The 21,362-nt window shown below is 32.0% G+C and overlaps 1 protein-coding gene across 1 annotated transcript; it reads left to right on the forward strand.

The window, feature by feature from the left end:
- Positions 1-10: 10 nt before the first annotated feature.
- On the forward strand, positions 11-14,789 carry LOC134690695 (DNA ligase 1-like). Its single transcript, XM_063550706.1, has 12 exons — positions 11-304; positions 2,619-2,731; positions 3,247-3,375; positions 5,120-5,190; positions 6,727-6,828; positions 7,989-8,061; positions 8,594-8,690; positions 9,255-9,420; positions 9,765-9,889; positions 10,410-10,531; positions 10,998-11,114; positions 12,453-14,789. The coding sequence occupies exons 1-12, from the start codon at positions 256-258 to the stop codon at positions 13,500-13,502; spliced, it is 2,214 nt and encodes a 737-aa protein (XP_063406776.1). The 5' UTR covers positions 11-255; the 3' UTR covers positions 13,503-14,789.
- Positions 14,790-21,362: the final 6,573 nt, after the last annotated feature.

The following is a 21,362-nucleotide window of genomic DNA, read 5'->3' on the forward strand; positions in this document are numbered from 1 at the left end:
CGTATCAAAATAAACGTTAATTTAGAGATAAAAATTAATCAGGCGTTTTTATTATTAATTAAAAACGTTAATTACTCTACAAAACATAAAAGGCGATGCATATAAATTTTTATGAGCTTTATTGATCAAACGCGATCATGTGACACAAACAGAAAAATGGTGTCCTAAGTTGACGTGTATTTACATTTACGAAAATGTAAAAGGCACCTGTTGGCAGGGTAACCAAACTGTCTCTTCTGGACAAATGCAAAAACTATGGATGACTCGGCAGAGTCAAAGGACGATGCTGATAAAGAAATTTTAGGTAAGGAAGCAACTTTTGCAGGTACATTCCAGAACAAATATAGCAAAGTCATGGATTTTGAAAGGCATGGCCACGACATGGGTGTTCCCAAAATAAACATGATGCGTATTTTCTATGTATGCTTTGGATTCACCTTCCATTAAATATGTTTTTGAACTAAAACTAAGTTTTCATGGACTTTATGTTGTCTACGAAGATGCAATAACGATGCATCCAAACTCTTTTATGCAAGAAGAACAACAAATTATTTCATAATATTATGTATTAACAACACTTCAAGGTCCTGGAGATTTCATGTACATCAAATTTTGTTTTGATTTTAACAGTATATTTCTTTTACTTTTGATGTTATTTTATTATATAAAGATGACTAGTTTATATTCTAAATGATAAAAAGATGCTAAGGAATTTGAAAAGGTCAAAAACTAGAACTGCATTTATCATGTTTATTATGCATCTAAATGCAGGGTGTGCATCTGTATTATAAGCACTAAGTTAATGTAAATCCATTTACAATATTTCCATCATGACAGGTCTGCTTACCTGATCATATAATGAATTATGCATGACATTTTGCTAAATACTGTCTAGGACTATGTTTAATGAAATATACTGAGCCAAAAAAGTTTAGCAACACTTTTTTTTTAATTTATTTTGTTCTTTCTGGAAAAAAAATATTTAAACATCATTGATATAATCCTAAGTTTTACCTGTAATTTAAAACAGTCATACTTTTTTCCTGGTGATTGATTTCGCGCCATTTCAGCTTTGCACATGTACTTGATGTTTTAACTTCTGTACCTGTACTTTTAAAACGATATTAAAAAAATCTTTTTCACTAATGTTCAGAAACACACCATTGGTAGGCAAAACATATACACCCTTGAAAAAATTGCATGGGCGTCAACCAGGCCTCCCAGAAAATGACTGTCAGAAACCTCTTGGAATGGTTGAGGCCTGAATGAGTGTTGCTGACATCGTGGCTCTATTTAATGTGCATAAGGCAACAGTTTAGATACTAACAAACAGATATCGACAAATTGCTACTGCACAGGATAGGTCGATATGTCGTAGACCAAAAAAACTATTGTCAAGGGAGGAGTGCTACCTTCGCTTTACGTCAACACGTTACAATTCTTTTTCCGGCCACAAATGTAGTGTATAGACTAAGGAAGGCTGTTGGTGTGTCTGCCAATCCTTCATTGGTACACTTAGGGCATGGCTGAGAAATTGATTTTGAATAACGCTATACTTATTTCCGCATTTTGACCCTCCTGCGCTCCATACAAAGAAAATCCTCATGAAATGAGTGATAAACATTCATGTGGCTTCTGACATGTCATAATTCCATTTTGATATTATTGAAAGTTATATGTTGCTATGATTTTGTAATAAAATAAAATTTTACATTTTTGTTGCTAAACTTTTTTGGCTCAGTATATATATATATAGTGTCTGTGAACATAAATTCTTTGTTAAATACTGTCTTTTAAAGAATATTCCTCTATCAAAGTTTGACATCCCTATCGAAACCTCTTGCATGAAAATTCAGATATAACAAGAGTGTTTCTGGAATCTTTAAAATTTTATTCTTGAAAAGTATTGCATCACCTAGCTATGTTAGGTGGCATCAAATAATTCTTATCTACAATACACAATCTTGAGCAGGGAAGCAAATTTGTAGATTTATAACTGAAAATATTTTATAAACAAGTATTATCATGAGTATTATTCTATTATAAATCATTCATATATACATCTTCTTACTTTTGCTTCAATACATATAAAATTACTTTGAGCTACATGTACCTCCCATCAAGAAGAACAAATTTAATTACTATGATTCTACAAGACCTATAAAATATTGTCAATCTTAATATGCAGGATACCAATTTTCCTGGGTTTCCCTGTGAACAGATGAACCACCATCCAATTGAAATTTTCATCAAAGTACAAATTTTTCTTTAAAGCTTTCATGGCTTTGTTTGCTGATATTGGCAAAACCATGAACTCAAATGGATGAACAGTAGGCACTGCAACAGCTGATTTTGCATTAAATATAGGTACTGCTGCTAGCTATCAAAATACTGGTCCAAGCTTCATTTTGGCATTCAGTAAATCTTTGTAAGTTTGTTCTTGTTTTGATTTCTAGACCATCCAAGCTAGAATATTATCATCATAATTATGGTAAGCTGCAAATCATTGGTCTTAATTTAGAGTTTGGGAACTTCTAGATTATGGCTCTCTCTGTATTGTTGTCTGTGGACCTCTATAGTTAAAATATGGCTTGTTCTACATTATTTTATCTTCACAGGAAATTCTAACTCATCCTTGGATCTAAAGAAAGTAAAACCACCCAATAAGAAAAAACATGAAGATGAGGTGGAAAGTCTACAGAACATCATTAAAGAGAAAGAAACTCTTCTTGTATCCTTTGATCACAGACCTTTAATAACTGTAAACTTTCGCAAGAAGAAAAAAAAACATGAATAAAAATCGTTGCAAATATGTTAAACCTAGATCTTTCCTTATTAGACTACAATGTATATCAAGTAAATCAGAAAATAGCGAAACTAAATAGCCGTGAAGTCTTCTAGATAGGGTATAACAGGAAATAAAGTATTTGCAAAAATAATTTAATTTACAGTACATTATTACATTATTATTTAATACCATACTCCCTTGACAAAAAGTTACACGTCTGATTATTTAATACCATACTCTTTTTGAGAGAAAATTAAACTCCTGATTATTTAGAACCTGTTCTTTTTTTGAGAGAAAATAACACATGTAACACACTTGATTATTTAATAGCATACTCTACTTGACAGAAAGTTACACACATGATTAATTAATACCCTACTTTCTGTGGAGAAAGTTAACTTCAGTTAATAGCATATTTTTCAAATTTATTTTATAATGTTCCTTATCAAAGTTCACAGAGATCTCTAACTGCAGAAAACTTCCAGAATTTTTTGAAGGCTACCAGAGCAGAAAAACTGGCTGTGATTGAGAAACTGAAGAAAATTGATACTGATCTCAAGGCATTCTCTCAACAGATTACAAAGAAGGTAAGACTATTTTACAGATTTAAACAAAGTGATTTTAATTTTTGTTTGCGAATGATCAATTATGCCCAGTATAGGCCAAGTCTTGTTATACATATATATCATTTACAAAGCACTAAAGCTGACTACCTTTCTGAACTTAGATATCATTATCAAAGCACTAAAGCTGACTACCTTTCTGAACTAGGATATCATTTACAAAGCACTAAAGCTGACTAACTTTCTGTACTAAGATATCATTTACAAAGCACTTAAGCTGACTACCTTTCTGAACTTAGATATCATTTAAAAAGCACTAAAGCTGACTACCTTTCTGAACTTAGATATCATTTACAAAGCACTAAAACTGACTACCTTTCTGTACTAAGATATTGTTTACAAAGCTCTAAAGCTGACTACCTTTATGTACTATGATTTCATTTTCAAAGCACTAAAGCTGACTACCTTTCTGTACTTAGATATCATTTACAAAGCACTAACGCTGACTACCTTTCTGAACTTAGATATCATTTACAAAGCACTAAAGCTGACTACTTTTCTGAACTAAGATATCATTTACAAAGCACTAAAGCTGACTAACTTTCTGTACTAAGATATCATTTACAAAGCAATAAAGCTGACTACCTTTCTGAACTTAGATATCATTTTCAAAGCACTAACGCTGACTACCTTTCTGAACTTAGATATCATTTTCAAAGCACTAACGCTGACTACCTTTCTGAACTTAGATATCATTTACAAAGCACTAAAGCTGACTACTTTTCTGAACTAAGATATCATTTACAAAGCACTAAAGCTGACTAACTTTCTGTACTAAGATATCATTTACAAAGCAATAAAGCTGACTAACTTTCTGAACTTAGATATCATTTACAAAGCACTAAAACTGACTACCTTTATGTACTATGATTTCATTTACAAAGCACTAAAGCTGACTACCTTTCTGAACTTAGATATCATTTACAAAGCACTAAAGCTGACTACCTTTCCGTACTAAGATATCATTTACAAAGCACTAAAGCAGACTACCTTTCTGTACTTAGAAATTATTTACAAAGCACTAAAGCTGACTACCTTTCTGTACTAAGATATCATTTACAAAGCACTAAAGCTGACTACCTTTCTGAACTTAGATATCATTTACAAAGCACTAAAGCTGACTACCTTTCTAAACTTAGATATCATTTACAAAGCACTGAAACTGACTACCTTTCTGTACTAAGAAATCATTTACAAAGCACTAAAGCTGACTACCTTTCTGTAATAAGATATCATTTACAAAGCACTAAAGCTGACTTCCTTTCTTTACTCAGATATCATTTACAAAGCACTAAAGCTGACTACCTTTCTGTAATAAGATATCATTTACAAAGCACTAAAGCTGACTACCTTTCTGTACTTAGATATCATTTACAAAGCACTAAAGCTGACTACCTTTCTGAACTATGATTTCATTTACAAAGCACTAAAGCTGACTACCTTTCTGTAATAAGATATCATTTACAAAGCACTAAAGCTGACTACCTTTCTGAACTATGATTTCATTTAGCTATCCTGACAAATAAAGTGACATGGCATTAGGTTGTCAAATGGACAACTAGAGTGAGAAAAATGTTTCAATTAATGTTATTTAACCATGTTAACATAATAAAATCCATTGTTTATGAATTAAATGAATGTATTGTATCAATTGATGAAATGTATTTGTTATGTTAACAGTACTCCAGTATTTTGATTCTATTTATAGAAAGGTATACAAGACCAGTTACAGTCCAGACTACATTACAGAAGTGACGTGAAAATAGATGATGCAATAAGGTGATTAGACATTAATAGACATCATTGTAAACCATTATCATGAAAAATGTGGTTTCTAATTCCCCAAGCATTAAACAGCAAACCAACAAGAAACAAAAGTGCATCTCTTATCATCCCCACTCACCCATTTTAAAATTGGGCTTTTCTAGACTTAAATCTGCATTGTATCATAAGCGTAAATAAATTCAAGATTCAGTTGTTCCCTTTGAATTTTAAGGCTATAAAAAAGAATTTGGTTGTTTGCCCTTACTCTACATATTCAGAAAATGGCTGCCTTCTCAAAAGTAGTTGTTATATATTTGTTAAGGGGCCAGCTGAAGGACACCTTCTTGTTTGGGAATTTCTCGCTACATTGAAGACCTGTTGGTGACCTTCTGCTGTTGTTTTTCTATGGTCGTATTGTTGTCTCTTTGACACATTCCCCATTTCCATTCTCAATTTTATTGTCTCTTTGAAAAAAACACTGCCTGCCTTGCTACCCACTGTCTCTTTTTTGTGTAGGATTTGGGCATACTAGAATATTTTTAAGTATTGCTGGGTTTTTCCCTGTTATACATATATAAATGTTTTTGTTTTTTGTCCTTTGTGCTACAAGGTGGTGATGTGGGGACATCAAAATACGGGTGACCTTCTGTCTGGTTTTTATGAAATTTATTTCTAATCATGTTTATATCAGTAATGTCAAGTTTGAAAATCAATGCTTAACAACTATTTTTAAAGGAATTAATCTCCTCAAAAATATGAATTATAAAAAAAAGCAATGTAACTATTTCCAAATGGTGAATTCATGCCCAGCATGCCTGACTCTTATAAACATTTGTGAAAGTAGTATATACAAAGTTGACATGTCAATATAAAAATTAAAAGATGTGGTCTGATTGCCACTAAGACAACTTTCCTATAGAGACCAAGTGACCTTAAACATGTAGAAGGTCATGAAACAGCTTTCAACAATAAACAAAACTGCATTGAAAAAGCCAGGGTTACAGTTACAATTTGTGTATATGTAGCAAAGTAGCTCATGATGCTTAAGGTGGTACCTAACACTACAGGGAGATAACTCTGTAAAATCAGCTAAAGGTTTTAATCACATTAGGGTTGTTAAGGTAATATAAAGCTTCTCAATGATCAAAATAAGTGTTTGTCAAACTGCTATATAACCAGTGTATTTTTTCTGATAAAACGGTTGGTTCAAATTTGTTTAAATTTTTATATTTTTGTCAAAGGATCAAAGTAAATGCTTTTTTAATTTATCAAAATTAAAGGAGCCCAAATAATTTTAGCTAAAGTGTTAGGTACCACCTTAATGACTATGATATGTGCTTTTCATGGTCATATATAATGATATAGATGTCTATTGGTTTTTTGAGGTCATTATGTCAAAGAAAAATAATTACACATAATATAAATATTTAAAAGGTCTTCGCTTTTAGGAGGTATAAGAGCATGAACATAATCTCTTTAGTGGTATTTGGCATTGTATGATGTTGTCTTTATTTGTATTTGTGATAACTTTTTCTGATTTTTACATTTCAGACGATTAGAATGGCAGTTAAAGATTCAGAACTTCAAAATGACAGAGGAGAAGAAAATCGTAGCAGAAATAGACAGTCTCAAAAGATCAAAGAAAGACCTCAGGTATGTATCAAAAGATCAAAGAAAGACCTCAGGTATGTATCAAAAGATCAAAGAAAGACCTCAGGTATGTCTCAAAAGATCAAAGAAAGACCTCAGGTATGTCTCAAAAGATCAAAGAAAGACCTCAGGTATGTCTCAAAAGATCAAAGAAAGACCTCAGGTATGTCTCAAAAGATCAAAGAAAGACCTCAGGTATGTCTCAAAAGATCAAAGAAAGACCTCAGGTATGTCTCAAAAGATCATAGAAAGACCTCAGGTATGTCTCAAATGATCAAAGAAAGACCTCATGTATGTCTCAAATGATCAAAGAAAGATCTCAGGTATGTATCAAATGATCAAAGAAAGACCTCAGGTATGTCTCAAATGATCAAAGAAAGACCTCAGGTATGTCTCAAATGATCAAAGAAAGACCTCAGGTATGTATCAAATGATCAAAGAAAGACCTCAGATATGTCTCAAATGATCAAAGAAAGACCTCAGGTATGTATCAAATGATCAAAGAAAGACCTCAGGTATGTCTCAAATGATCAAAGAAAGACCTCATGTATGTCTCAAATGATCAAAGAAAGACCTCAGGTATGTCTCAAATGATCAAAGAAAGACCTCAGGTATGTCTCAAATGATCAAAGAAAGACCTCAGGTATGTCTCAAATGATCAAAGAAAGACCTCAGGTATGTATCAAATGATCAAAGAAAGGCCTCAGGTATGTATCAAAAGATCAAAATAATTTCATAGATTTCATGGGTTAAGTTAATCCACAAATTAAGGTGTTAAACTATGTTCCAATTACTTATAGGATTGTATGCAGACTTTGGCAAACTACAAAATCAGATATCTAGATATATCTGAGGTATGTACAACTTTTCTTCAATCCATGCAAAATTGGTACCCTCGAAAATAAATGAATTCACAGTATGCTTAAAATATTGTGCATTTGACATTAAGCAAGCAACAATCAATCAGTCATACTTAGTGCAAGCATTTCCCAGTAATGGTCAAATAATTTTTTTTTAAATCTTTTGATTTCAAGTTAATTTTTAGTTGAAATTTTGAAGACATATAACAATTTGTAAAGTAACAAAGAACAAAGTTCATTGTAAGTTTGTGTCCTCTCAATTTTAGATTTGCCTGATTTAATAAACTGTGATATCTATTTCAGTCAGTTTTTAGCAGCAAAGAAAGAAGTGGATGAAATAAGAGAAAGACAGCGGAGAATGAGAGAAGAAAGAGATGTGAGTTTCCATCTATATTAATTCATGTGCATTTTTTAGTAAAGATTGTAATATGAATCCTTTGGTACTGACTTACCTAAATCTTCATTACTTTTGAGAACCACAAAATATAGTACATTGATCATAACATTCTTTATTGGTATTTAAAGAAATTTTCCTTTAATCTTACTGAAAATTTCCTTTCTCAGCACAGTAGAGTGATATTGATTTTTTTTTTGCTAGAAACTAAGGGTGCATGTGCTGTTGTCAATGAAATTAACTATGTCATTCAAATAGGTAAAATAGCTGTAAACTGATTATCATTGGTTATCTCAACTGCATTGCTTTTCTCACTTTCACAGTACTAGCTCAAGCCAAAAGATTACTCTTGTTGATATGACCAACTATAATTTATAAATATCTATAGTATTAATTGTCTATATATTAATATAGATATCTAAGGCGTTCTAGATTATTTATTGCATATATTTTTATAGAGATATCAAAGGACCTCTAGAGTATTAATTGTATATATATATATATATATTTATAGAGATATCAAAAGAATGTGAACCAGCTCAGGAACAAAGAAGACGAAACAAAGAAATTATTAGAAGAGAAAAAGAGCAAGTTATATGTATTGAAGAAAGGTATGATCATACATGTAGGAGTTTTAGCTACATTTAAAACCAGATTTAACACACACTTTTCCTTGGAAAATGCCTATACCATGTCAAATGTGGTAGATAATTTTCACTTTGAATATTTGATAGCATTTGATTTTGTCAGTTTTTTTGAGAAAAATTGCATGATGTCCAAATCTTCAAAGGTGTATCACTGCCTTTGAGATACACAAAATACAGTGCATTGATTATAACATTTTATACTTCCTATCCATGAACATTTGAAAATCTAACTGTTCTAGAGTTATGTCCCTTTAATTACAAATGGAACTTGACTGATTTAGTCTGTTATACTTCCTTTTGTATAGTACATTATGAAGCAATTAAAAACAAAATTAAGATTATCCATCATGACATCAGCACCTGCTATAACATGTTGTATTATTCTATCTGACAGAAGGATCTTTACCTAGATTTTAAAAGAATTGAAACTAGGAAAAAATTGAAAAGTCTTTATTTTATTTTATTTATTTTATTTATGAGTTGGAGTGCTTATAGGGCTTACAGTGCTTTGATTATTTTTATTCACAGAGATTGACAAATTGTACACAAGAAAACGTCACATGATCCATGAATTCAAGCAGCATGAAAAAGAATACAATGAGGTCAAAGACGAAATGAAGAAACAAAAGAAACGTGACAGTTTTAAACGGAAAGAAGAAAGCAAATCTCATATGGAGGCTTTCCAGAATGATATGTAAATATTTTATCAGGGTTAAAAATTGTACACAGAAGAAAAAAGTATAACAACGCATCATAAATTGCATGCATATGAAGCACTATTCTGGATTTATCTTGATCAGGAATTCTCAAAGGGGAATATTTGAAAGCTGAGGAAGTATAAGTACCAAAACAGTAGATGAGCTATTTAACTGAAAAGGATCTAGAAAAAAAATCCATCTGAAGCCATCTTTGCCTGATCGCACAGGGAGTTAACATTCAAGTTTAGTTTTACATTATAGAAATTTAGAAAAAGAAAATTTTAGAAAGGCACTTAAGTACTGACTACTTTTCCATTTTCCAATTTATTTTTGATTGCAGTGAAGAGTACGGGTTACAGAAAGAGCCATATGAAGATGAAATCAAACTATGTAATACATTGATAAATTACCTGCAGAAATTCCAGGTTGCAGAGGATGAGGTGGAAGAACCATCTAAAAATACAGGTAAGATACGTAGGACAAAATACAGGTAGGAGAACTGGGTCAAAAAACAGGTTTGAAATTTAGACAAAACATCAATTCGAAAAACAAATGAAATGTAAGTAGACTCTAAGGCATAATACAGTGGTGTCTTTTTTAGTCTGTGTTTCCTTAAAACATGTCGCATATATACAATAAATGACTTTAATAAGAAAAAGCCAAAGTTATTTAATGCTCATAAAGATGCTTTACCATTATGTTAAATCTTTCATTTCTAAGATGAATCAACGCAAAGCTTGCCTTGTACACATTTTTAAATTTTAAACAAAATTGAGAGTTGAGACTTTTTACTAAAATTCTTAGAGCATTCAGCATGTTCAGTGAACATCAATCTTAAAAGCAATTTTGTTGATTCCTGTGTGAAAACTGCAATAAACAAGTCTCATGAAAGTTTTTGGCCATCAAAGATTTAACCTCTGACTAGAATTTGATAATAAACATGATTAGATAGAATTTGAATAAGAAAATATATTTTTTTTTTTAGGTGTAGTTGATGAATTAGATGATGGCAAGTATATATTACTGAAAAAGACAGAAGATACTGATTATTCCAGTGTACGTCCAACCAGAAGACGATCAAGTAAAAAGGGCAAGAAATTTAGTGTTGTAAGTATGATTAAAATATATTTAAAACTGCCTAGTGTATGACATACAATATATACCTGTATGTAAGATGTAAAGAAATGTAAAATTGAGAACAAAATACAGATTAAAACTGATAGACAGCGCAACAGACATTTTGATTGGCTATTTTTTAATGAAGTATATCATTGTTTTAGATTATTTGAAGCATATCCTACATCTCCTTTTATTTCTATACAGGTTCATTTGCTATTTTAATCCCCCCCATTTAAAGGAGGGATATACTGGTTTATCTTACCTCCTATACATTTTTAGGAAAATGACTGGTTGAAAGCAACCGCATGGAGACTGTGTATATTCCATATTAAGTTAATAGGAAAGGTTTATTGCAATACACATGATACACAGTAAGAAGTTATTTTAAATGACAAGCAAATTAGCACTAATAGATTGTACATGCACGTGATTAAACATTGTTTTTGGTTTTCAGACAAAGCCAATAACACATGCACCACAGATTTTCTCCCAGTTTGCCTCGTTGATGTTAAATGCACCTTCAACCATTCCAGAAATAATCGTTTCCTTAGAACAGGTCCAAGCTAGAAAGGTAAGAAAGGTTTAAAACTAATATTTATAATTGTAGCAAGATATACCATATAGCGGGTTATTTTCGCTGGGGGTAAATTTCATAGATGCCAACCATTACGATTTTTGCGTAGTTTCTCCGCTATAAAAACTACGCTATTACGGTCAAAGTCGAATAGTTACGGATTACCAATCATCGTCGTTCAATTTTGTAAAACACGGATTTTTATCATTACTTTTCCGTCCTGGTCCGGTACTAAGAAAACGCCAATGTAATGCTTCCGGTTTCTCGGGAGTTATCAACCTATTGTCGAGTAACTAACTGACTTCCGAAGAGGCAAACTTGCATTTTATGAGAAGCTTTCCCCCTTTCTCTACTTCTCTTTAACAAAACGAAAATGTACGAGTCGAGAACATCTGAACAATTAATTAATGGAATACAAACTACAGACATTTTAAACGACAAATTTTAGTGCACATCACCTTGCAACCACTCGTCAGTAATTTTTATTGGTAAGTGCACGTTTATGAATGATTACTGAAAACTTTTCAAAAATACGGAAAATTTCATAGTTTGTTACTGATTGTGTCAAAAGGGGGTTGGCATCTATGAAATTTTTGCGGATTGAACCAAATCATCAAAATAAATTCTGCCAATTGAATAGTGTTCATGCAGAGGTATTGATAAAAGTTGAATCCGTCAAAACATTAACCACCAAAATATTTCATATACCGTTTTCAATGAAAATCATGTGATTTTACACCGGCGTAAATAACCCACTATACAGTCAGTCTAAGTTAAAAAAACACATTATTTTGTGGTGGCCTTGTTGGTCGAGTTGTTAGTAACCAAAATACTGTTTCACTTAGCCAGTCAACACTGAGGTTATGAGTTCGAATCGGGAAAGGGGCAGGTGCACTCGAACTTCAATCTTAATTGACTGGGATTGTCAGTTTTTCTACTGAAGATTGCTAGGTTTTTGGGGACTTCGGCTTCCATCACTAATAAAAATGAAATAGCACAATAGTGTTGAAAGTGGCGTTAATCACCAATCAAACAATCAATCTATGTTTCCTGCGTTACTGAAGGTGGCTGGTGGCAAAGCATTGTATCACAGTGGAGCCTTACTTTGCTGTTTCTTTGATCAGAATCTTGTTTTACAAGGAATACCTGTTTTTACACATAGGTCAATATTCTGTCTTCCTCAGGACCTTTAAAAAATGGCTCCCATAATTTAGTCAAGAGTGCTAAACTTGGCTCAAATCAATCAATCAATTATTCCAGATACAATATATACATAAATCAGTAAATAATATGCCTTGTGGTTTTTAATTTAATATTTTTATTGGTATTTTTTAGACCTTTTATGAAGAAGGTGGACCAATTCTGACACAGCGTATGGTGACTCCAAGTATAGAGGAACATAGTGCAAGTGAGACGGGGATATCTGCCACAGAATCAGCCATGTGTGAAATGTCTCGACAGGTCAGCAATACGGAGAGTAACGAGAACCCAGAAGACTCATTCTTTGTGTTAGACGAACTTGTAAAATTGTCTGGAAATGATGACAACTTATCTGACAAGTCAGAAGACACACTGGCACGTAGTAATTCTGATTCCACAGACCGAGGTCATTCTGATGTTGATAATTCCGAACTGTCTCCCGAAAGTTGTAAAAGCTCTGATGTTTCTGAATGTGAAAGCACAGTTATATCTTCTGAGTCACTTAAGAACCAATTGGCGAATGGTACGAATCTTAAGACCAGTTCTAATTCAGTTCCAAAAACAAGTTCAGAATCGATTCAAAGATCCACTGGCAGTCCTATAGACAGCCGTTCTAACGAGGACCAGACACAAAACATTCCAAAAGTAGATGCATGGACAATTCCCAGATCTATTATGTTGGCAGAACCAGAAAGTCAAAATTCTAAATCAGGAACAATCCAAAATTTGTCTAAAACAGATTCCATACAATTTGTAAAAAAAGAAAGGATAAAATCTGAAAATACAAAATTACCTTTATTTCATGATGCAGAATTTCCTACCTTAAAAAAAGACATGTACAAAAAACCAAATGTGATCGATAATGAATTTGAACATTTGACAGAGTTTGACCAAAATGCCCTAAGAGATATAGACTCTAACATATTTGATCAAACCCCAAAAAATTATAACACAAGTTGTAAGACCGACTCTGTTATAGACGATGACTCTGTCAGACAAAGTGACTTCATTGGAAATAGAAAATATAAGGACCATATATGTAGACAGAGTGATAGTTTTGTTGTAATAGATGATAATTCAAATATCCATGACCTTGCTGAAGGCTCAAATGGCGACCATAAAACTATAGTTAATGATTATTGTAATACACAGGATAGAAATATTATATTTTCAACACATTTGTAATACACAGGACAGACATATGCATGTGTATTACACAGGACACATATTCTATTTTCAACACATTTGTTATACACATGATAGGCATATTCTTTTGTCAACACATTTGTAATAAACAGGATAGACATAATTTTCTATTTTCAACACATTTGTAACATTTGTAATACAAATGTACAGGATAGGCATATTTTTTTGTCAACTGATTTGTTATTTGTACAATGTAGGGTTGTTCTGAAGAGTTTGTTTATCCTTCTTTAAATGGAGATGGAATATCTGAATATCAGAATCTGTTCGCATGAAGTAAATACACAGAGGCATACATTGGGTTTTTGTAGCAAAATCTTTTTTTGTGTGTGTTACACATATAGTTTTACTGACTTTTCAAATTTTTTTTACATAGATTGTTTTAACAGGTATTTTATTTTACTAATTAGATTACAATTTACAGAAAGTAGTGCTATTATTTTAACTGTGATTTTCTATAGATTTGGCACCCTCCTTTTAAAAATGGCTGGATCCGCCCCTGTGAAGAAATTTTTTATTATGTCAATCAATCCACTGGAAACACTTGAAGTCCAATTCAGTGCACCTTTCTTAATTTGCTAATACAACTATCAAGTATTTAGCCATTTTCTCCACATCAGATTTGGTGTTTTGGAAACTCTTCAGTGATGACTTTACCAAAACAATCTAGTGATGTATGTCCTGAACTTACAATCAATTTATTGATAGTTGGATTTTCTATGAGAGAGCTACAACGTTGTAATTTGTTTTTGATATCATTGTATGCTTCCCCTCTCATCTCAAATAAAATAATAGAAAATGAATATATAGAAATTCAAGCTTAATCATTGAAATTTAAATTGTAAGAAATTTATATTTATAAGAATGTTATTTATTTATTTTTTTGACCAATTGAAATATTTTGTATAAAAGTTAATATTAAAACTGTAATTGCTATAAATAGAAATGATGAAATACATTTGTTTTGAAATCAAATTATAATGGTTTGTTACACTTACAAAGTAACAAGATTCTTTTAATAATGGTGTGTTTTATTTTTAATCTTTCACATTGATGCGTAAAAAGACATTTTGTTTTACCATGTATGTTAGAGAAGAAATATTCATGTTAATTTTCATAGAAAGTAGCAAAAATATATTACTCTTTAAAATGAATTAGTTTTATATACCATTTTGTATTTAAACTATTTCCCCATGACATTTCATATATGAGGGTTTGAATGGGAATACCAGAATAGAGAATATAGAGTGGGATAAATGTGCAGAATAATTGACAAAAAAAGAATAGAGAAAATAGAGCAAAACAATCAGGAATAGATAATAATGGGGTGCTCTAATAAAAATAAAAGAATTATGCTTGGTGGCAGGTTTATTTCTGAACTGAAGTCCTAGGTCCTTATTTGTTTTTGTAAGTTGTTTCAAACAAGCAGTAATTGTGAATACATAGAATAAAATTTAGTGTGACAAGGGATCAGTAATACGTGAACATTCAACCAGAAAAAGATGTAACTTAATTATTTGAGCTGCTTTGGATAGAAATCTACCTTATACAATCGCACTTATACATATTAATGGATAAGAATTATATTGATTTTGGAACATTCAAATAAAAGAAGAATACAAGTGTATGTTGTAGAATTCTTATATGAACAACTCTTTGAGGGCCCGTAGGTGGCCTGTTGCAAGACAAAATTTCTGTCCCTATCCAATATACCCTAATTTTTCAGTGGCAGTCCAAATTTCCCCAACCATCATCCCAAATGGCCTCTATTTATTATGACGAGACCTTCTTATTGTATATATTGTGAACTTGTTCTCGTCCTGAATATGCATGAAATATTTGCCATTGGACGTTAAGGAACCAACAATCAATCAATATATAAACTCAATTTTCAAACAGTTACAGACTTTGCAAAGAGTTGTTTCAACCGGAAATAGGTTTACACATGTACATATGTATTGATATTCATTTGCATAAAACAGATTAAACTTGATCCTGGTATCTATGATGAGCTAATTTCTATCCATGGCAGCTCATTTATTGTTTGAATATTTGTGTGTTAAGGGCAATTATACACTATAGCTTAGGTGGATTTTGCTTTGTTCTCCTGTCCATAGTGGGAGTGGGCACCCGGTGGGCAATATTTCTAGCTTGTCCACTCTGCCAACCCATAGGAGTTGCATGCAATTTCTTTTGTTTAATCAATAGAACGGCAAGTGAAGTCAATTGAAAAAAAGCAGTTAAGCATTTGTAATCACTATTTTTACAAAAAAAAAGATTATAGCTAGTGGGCCGGTGGAAAAAGCAAAATCCACCCGGGCTGTTGTGTATAGTCAATGATCCTGCTGTTATCTTTATGTTGCTAGTAGACTTGTTATTTGTATTATGTTAAGATTTTGTGATATGTCGTTTTAAAAGAACAAATCATGTTGTTTTGTGTTAAAGTATTTTTGTAGACCAAAACAATGAAAGTATAGCTAGTACTGTAGAATCATTATAATATTATTTGCATTTTATTGTATACATATATATATATGTTTTTGTTTAACTTTTAAGAATATCTATCACAAATGTTAGCCTTGATGGTTTATATGATGTAATTTTAATGTATTTTTTTCAGTAATGATTCAAATCTTATAATAAAACCATTGCAGAATTTAATGCATTCTGGGTAGCACTTTTAAAAGTGTACACCAATATTTTGTCCTTGTTGATTAAAGATCTATTTATTCAGGCATTGTTAATGAAGGATGTATGTAATTGGGAATTGTGTTAAATGATATAAAACTAAATTGCAGAAATGTTGATTATGATTGATATCATTTTATTTTGTCCGAAATATGTAACATGTTATGTGTATTAATTATTTAATATATGCTGTGTTTTACTATTGACCTATTACAGAAAGCCCTCATTACAATTCTTTACTTACTCCATGAAAAGTCAATGTTTTATATGGATAATATAAATCACTTCAAACTTTAAAAAAGTGATTTAAGATACATAGGTAGATTTGGGAGTTCCCAAAAATGATTTAAGATACCTGGAAAGATTTTGGGAGTTCCCAAAAATTATTCAAGGTACATGGGAAGATTTTGGGAGTTCCCAAAAATGATTTAAGATACATGAAAAGATTTTGGGAGTTCCCAAAAATGATTTAAGATACATAGGAAGATTTCAGGAGTTTCCAGACATGCAGAAACAAAAGATCTAGCATTTCTAACTATGGAAGAGGTTTACTTCAAAATAGGATGGTTAGGTTGATGGGTTTTCTTCCAGCCATGTTTTGATTTCCTTAAAAATTGCCCAATTCTTACAAAGACTGGCACTTAATTAGAAGTGACAATTTCACAGTGATTACATTATTGTCTTGAAATAGAGGCTTATATCTCTTTGTTTTAATTCAATTTGCCTTTAATTTCCTTTATTTTTAAAAGACAGGTTTTACTGTATGCTGATCAAACTTCTGTTTGACTGTTTAGATATTTTTGATTTTGACTGGTTTTACTATACACTTATAAAACTGGTGTATGACTGTAAAAGAGTCTTTGATTTTAACCGGTTTACCACTATTTGCCTTTCATATCTTTTCTCTAGTCATTAATCAGACTTTGAGAAGAAGAACAATAATGTATACAATAAAGTAATAAATGATTTTATATGAAGTTTTACTTTTAATCTTTTAACTATAAAGAAATTTATGTACGACACTCAAACTGTGGACGCTCACTCTGTGGACACTCATTATTTGGACATTCACTCTGTGGTCACTCACTATGTGGACACTCACTCTGTGGACACTCCATGTCTTATAAAAATAAAATATGTCGAATGATTACTAATGTGTCACCTCTCCACCAATGACTCTGACACCACTGTGTCTTATTAAAATTAAATATGTCGAATGATAACCAATGTGTCACCTCTCCACCAACGACTCTAACAACACTGTGTCTTATAAAAAATAAAATATGTCGAATGATTGCCACTGAGACAATTCTTCAACAAAGACTTGGACGACACTTCATGTCTGCATTTCATGGGAAAAAACTGTTCGCCTTTTCTGTCGACTTTATTTCAAATGAATTGGAGTTTTTCTGACATTGTCAAAAACAAGAAGATAACAGATGCCAGTTTTTAATTTCACATTCAGATATATTGGTGATGTTCTTTCCATTAGGAATTCAAACTTTTAAGATTGGGTTATATTATTGTATCCTCCTTAGTCAGGACTGAGAATTTAAAGAAACAACAGACACTGCTTCCTCCGTCAGACTTAAAAAACTTAAATGTGACATACATGGTCATCTCAGTACCACAATCTATGACAAACGAGACTATTTTAATTTCGTAAATATCAATTTCCCCCTCCTCTAAAGCAATGTAGCAACTTAACATGAATATGAATGAAACATTTCCAAAGTTATTCGATATTCAAGAGAGTGCAACAGCTACTCAGACTTTGTATTAAGTCACCAGTGCCTGAGCAGAAAGTTGATGAACCAGGGGTATGTCAAAGAACGCCACAGGTACCAACCCCTTTTTGATTAATATTCAATAACATTTTCATAAATTTTATAAATAATACACGATGGTCTTGAAATACAGTTTCTTGGTATTGTCATGGTTTGTCATGTCTAAATAACGTGTTATAGTATTCTTTAATTTGTTTTAAGATTATTACTTTTACTGTTTAGTCTGTTTTTTGTGATGTCCCTTTGAACGGTGCTCTGTTGTTAAAATCTCGTCATTGTGATATTGTGCTATGCTTAATTTTTGTATTCAGGTATTTCATTTTCGCTAGTGTACTTTGTCTATATTCTGTCCTGTGATTCTTTGATACATATTTGATTGTTTTATAGTGATTTACATCCACAGGGTCGATGCCACTGCTGGTGGAGATTAATTTCTCCGAGGGTATTACTGGTCCAGTAGTCTGCACTTCCGTCTTGACTTGAACTATCATTGATATGTTCATAATTATAGACTAACTGTTAATTTATAATTTTTTAAATACTAAGGCTATTCTACTTCAATTATAAGTTACCTTTAGTTAGCTGTATTTGGCAAAACTTTTTAGGAATTTTTGGTACTCTATGCTCTTTAACTTCGTACTTTATTTGGCCTATTCAACATTTTCTTATTCGAGCGTCACTGATGAGTCTTTCGTAAACGAAACGTGCGTCTTGCGTATATATTAAATTTCAGTCCTGGTATCTATGATAAGTTTATTATGTTTATTTGTTTTGTTCACACATCGTCTATATAATAGAATTTGATCAGATGACAAACAAATTATAGATTTAGGTAGCTAATAAACCAGGTTCAATCATCTATTTTTCTATATGAGAAAATGCCTGTACCACGTCGGTTGTTATCAAACAAATGATAACAGTTAACAACCCTAGATTAACGCATGGCAATTCACAACGACCATATCGCATAGTTAGCTTTGAAAGGCCCGACATAACAATTCGGATAAAGTTCTGTTATATGTACAAAACAATAAGCGAAAAACCTATACACTGCCACAAAGAAAAATACTTAATTATAGGTTTCTGAGTAAGGACGGTTATATACTGAATGTGGCGTAATTAACATATTCGAGAGACCCTTACCACTTCCTTTGGATTCATCTGCCTGCCTCTAATGTTTTGTTAAGTGTATTATGATCTGTAGGTGGTTTGCGCGTTGATCACACAAGTTTTCAATAAGACGCAACTTTATGATATATATATATATAAACAATCTATATTTCATGTTAAAGATGAATTTATCAAATTTAAAATCAATATCGACAAATAATGCATGTACAACAGTTGTGATTATTCACATTCTTGTATACCGAAACTACAATAAACTAGTCATAAACATAACAGATCAAAGATTATTCTTTATTATTTAGCAAATTATAATTTAAATATCGAAACATTTGATGACGAAAGGCGTATGCTTCTCTCCATCAGATAGGGCCGTAAAACTATTGAGAAAAATCTGATGACGAAAGGCGTATGCTTCTATCCATCAGATAGGGCTGTAAAAGTATTGAGAAAAAAATATTGTATTATAAAAGGTTTGTCTTTCCTCAATCAGATGGGGCTGAAAAGTTCTGAAAAAAATGATGATATTATTGTTTTTGAATCTGGAATATTTTAAACTGCTGTCTAATTTTTGATGACACTCGATGAAGGTTAACAAATTTATCATATACAAAAAATGAATCCCAGACCTCTGTTAATTGCGAAACGACAAGTCCAGCTGTCATTATAATACTGAAAAATTAGTAAATGTTTTTTTCTCTTCAAAATTTCTACATTAATCATTAAAAAGTTTTTCTTCCATTGTTTCATAAATGGCGAAAGAAGTTTGCTTCTCTCTATCAGATAGAGCTGTAATAGTATTGACAAGAAAGAAAACAATCGGATTATAAAAGGAGTGTCTTTCCTCAATCAAATGGGGCTGACAAAGTTTTGAAAATCTGATAATGAAAGTCGTCTGTTTCCCTACATCAGAAAATGTTGAAAAAAATGAAAAACAAATCTGGCGACGAAAGGCGCATGTTTCTCTCAATCTACAAGACTGTAACAGTATTCCATTACTATTGATGTCATACTTCTCCATGACAACAATAAACCTCCATGATTTTACAATTGTTCTGAACAGTTTACCATGTGTTTACTAATGATGATGCCGAGCTAATGTCTGAGACTCATTTTTCATGACACGCAAATTCGTGAAGCATTTTATACTTTTGGCATATTAAATTATAATCCTTGGACCTAATTTCATAGTAAATAAACAGTAAAATAACAAAAAAAATGAACTCCTAGGAAAATTCAAAACGTGAAGTCCTTTATCAAATTGCAAAATCAAATGATAAAAACATCAAACGAATGTATAACAACTGTCAAGCTGACTTGGTACCGAAATATATCGTACGATAATACAACTCTATTTCTACTGACTTGGAATTGTAACACTAGGGCACAAAAAGCTGATTTAATTTTTAATTCAGCTTAGGTGGCAGAGGGGTTGAGATCACTAGACATAGAGCAGGTATGTTGTCTCGATATTCAAAAAGAATTAGTTCGAATCCCGGTGTGTGAAGAACATTTCCCGCAGCATATTTGCAGATTTAACATTGTTGTGCTGATATGTTGAGTAACTATGAATAAATTATGTGTTTTCAGCCGTGTATTACCTTCACTGGAATCTGTCTTTAGTCGCCTCTTGCTTAGACTTAATTATCAAAATAACAATTTCTGTGACTGCATCTTACGATCATGTACGATAACTTTTCAGCTAAATTGCAATCAATCCAATCTTCAGGCCTAATGTATCATGTACTGTTTTAACACTCTATATTCTATAGACTCGAAAATGTAACACTAGTCCACCGAAAAACGGATTTTATTTTAAAAATTCAGTTAAGGTGGGAGCGTGATAGAGAGACCAATGGACACATTGCAGACGGAGTTGTCTCGATATCACAATAGCATGACACATTTTTTTTGCCAATTGTTTAGGGACTTTCCGTTTTTAAATTTCCTTCGAGTTCGGCATTTTTGTTGTTTTACCTTTTCTCCTCTTTGTATTGAACACCAATATAAAACCTCTGTTGTTTTAGCATGCTTATATAGCAGATTTGCATTATAACTGACCTAGCATGATGCAACTTTGAGGGAATGTAGATTGTATTTGTACATAGCTAACTACAGAATGTACTTACAACATGAGTATATCTCTGCGTAGTGGCACACAATAAGTTTTCAAATTATTGGTTGTAGGGCTGGTTGGAATGACATATAGGGTCTGGTTCATATATGGTGTCGAAACTCGTTG

The sequence above is a fragment of the Mytilus trossulus genome, chromosome 11 (genome assembly GCF_036588685.1).
Source record: "Mytilus trossulus isolate FHL-02 chromosome 11, PNRI_Mtr1.1.1.hap1, whole genome shotgun sequence".
In the NCBI taxonomy this organism is placed as follows: Eukaryota; Metazoa; Mollusca; class Bivalvia; order Mytilida; family Mytilidae; genus Mytilus; species Mytilus trossulus.

What these genes read in the sequence shown, in the direction of transcription:
- LOC134690695 (XM_063550706.1), top strand. Translation starts at nt 256, where the DNA reads ATGGATGACTCGGCAGAGTCAAAGGACGATGCTGATAAAGAAATTTTA. An exon ending in AAGAGAAAGAAACTCTTCTT is followed by an intron (nt 2,732 to 3,246) that starts GTATCCTTTGAT and finishes CAAAGTTCACAG; the next exon opens with AGATCTCTAACTGCAGAAAA. An exon ending in AGATCAAAGAAAGACCTCAG is followed by an intron (nt 6,829 to 7,988) that starts GTATGTATCAAA and finishes TATCTATTTCAG; the next exon opens with TCAGTTTTTAGCAGCAAAGA.